The sequence below is a fragment of the Aptenodytes forsteri genome, unplaced genomic scaffold (genome assembly GCF_000699145.1).
Source record: "Aptenodytes forsteri isolate BGI_AS27 unplaced genomic scaffold, ASM69914v1 Scaffold723, whole genome shotgun sequence".
Lineage (NCBI taxonomy): Eukaryota > Metazoa > Chordata > Aves > Sphenisciformes > Spheniscidae > Aptenodytes > Aptenodytes forsteri.
In genome coordinates this window covers 93,712-95,223 of record NW_008795185.1, presented here as the reverse complement: position 1 = coordinate 95,223, position 1,512 = coordinate 93,712, and the positions used below count along the sequence as shown (strand labels likewise).

Here is a 1,512-nt window from a genome sequence, read left to right as displayed (position 1 = left end):
CCGAGAGTGGCGGGCAGGCAGCGGCAGAGCGGCCGGCGAGCGGCCGGGCGAGTGCTGCTGCCCGCTTTGCTGCTGTGCTTGTGCTGCCGGGCGGCGCCGGAGCGGATCCGCTACGCCATCCCCGAGGAGCTGGGCAGAGGCTCGCTGGTGGGGCCGCTGGCGCGGGACCTGGGGCTGAGCCCGGCGGACGTGCCGGCACGCAAGCTGCGGATAGTCTCTGGTGACGAAAAGCAGTACTTCACTCTCGGGGAAGATAATACAAATCTGCGGGTAAACGAGAGGATAGACCGAGAGGGCATCTGCGGGGCTGTGTCGCCCTGTGTCCTCACTTTGGAGGCAGTCGTGGAAAAGCCTTTCAGTATATTTCATGTAAGCGTCACTATCCAGGATATCAACGACAATCCGCCGCAGTTTGACAGAGAATTTGTTGCCATAGAAATGATCGAGTCCACGCCTCCTGGGGCCAGGATCCCGCTGAGCAGTGGCAGAGATCCCGACATTGGGGCGAACTCATTACAGAATTACCAACTTACCCCCAACCCGCTCTTCTCCCTTGTAGTGAGGGAGAGTCCTGATGGGACGAAACACGTAGAATTGGTACTGGAGAAAAGCTTAGATCGAGAAAAACAGAGCTATCACCATTTGATACTGACGGCGGTGGATGCCGGGGATCCAGTCCGATCCGGGACCGCCCAGATTAAGATTAACGTGACCGACGCGAATGACAACCCGCCGGTGTTCACCAAAGAGATCTACAAGGTTCGACTGCTGGAAAACCTGCCAGAGGGCTCCATAGCTTTTCAGGTGAAAGCTACTGACGGCGACGAAGGTACAAATGCAGAGATTACCTACTCCTTCAGTGACATCGCAAACAGTGCTCGCCAGCTCTTCGCTCTGGACTCCAGGACAGGGGACGTGAAGATAACAGGTCCCTTAGATCACGAAGAAGGGAAATATTACGAAGCGAGTGTTGAAGGCAAGGACGGGGGCGGGCTGAGTGCGCACGCCAAAGTGCACATAGACATTCTAGACGTGAACGACAATGCGCCAACCCTTTCCCTCCTGCCTATCTTGAACCCGACACCTGAAGACGCGGCCCCGAGCACAGTAGTAGCTCTGATCAATGTCCGTGACAGAGATTCAGGGGATAACGGAGAAGTGAGCTGCAACATCGACGGCGATTTCCCTTTCAGACTAGAACCGGCATCAGCGAATGCCTACAAACTGGTAATAGCCAGTGCCCTAGACAGAGAAAAGGTCTCCGCTTACAATATCACCATCACTGCCGGACCGGGGCGCAGCCCGGCGCTGTCCAGAGCCGCGCGGCGCTGGGGCTGGAGGGGTCGGACGTGAACGACAACGCGCCGGTGTTCGAGGAGGCCGCCTACAGCGCCTACGTGGCGGAGAACAACGCGGCGGGCGCGGCGGTGGTGCGCGTGCGCGCGCGGGACGCGGACGCGGGCGCCAACGGGCGCGTGAGCTACTGGCTGGCGGGCGGCAGCGCGGGCGCGG

General features: G+C 59.5%; 1 protein-coding gene across 1 annotated transcript in view; it reads left to right on the top strand.

The window, feature by feature from the left end:
- Positions 1 to 1,512, top strand: part of LOC103898306 (protocadherin gamma-B3-like) — an 11,863-nt gene that overhangs the window by 452 nt on the left and 9,899 nt on the right. The window contains 2 exon segments of the mRNA XM_019471865.1: positions 6 to 1,314; positions 1,317 to 1,502. Coding sequence (XP_019327410.1) covers positions 6 to 1,314; positions 1,317 to 1,502 — 1,495 coding nt within the window.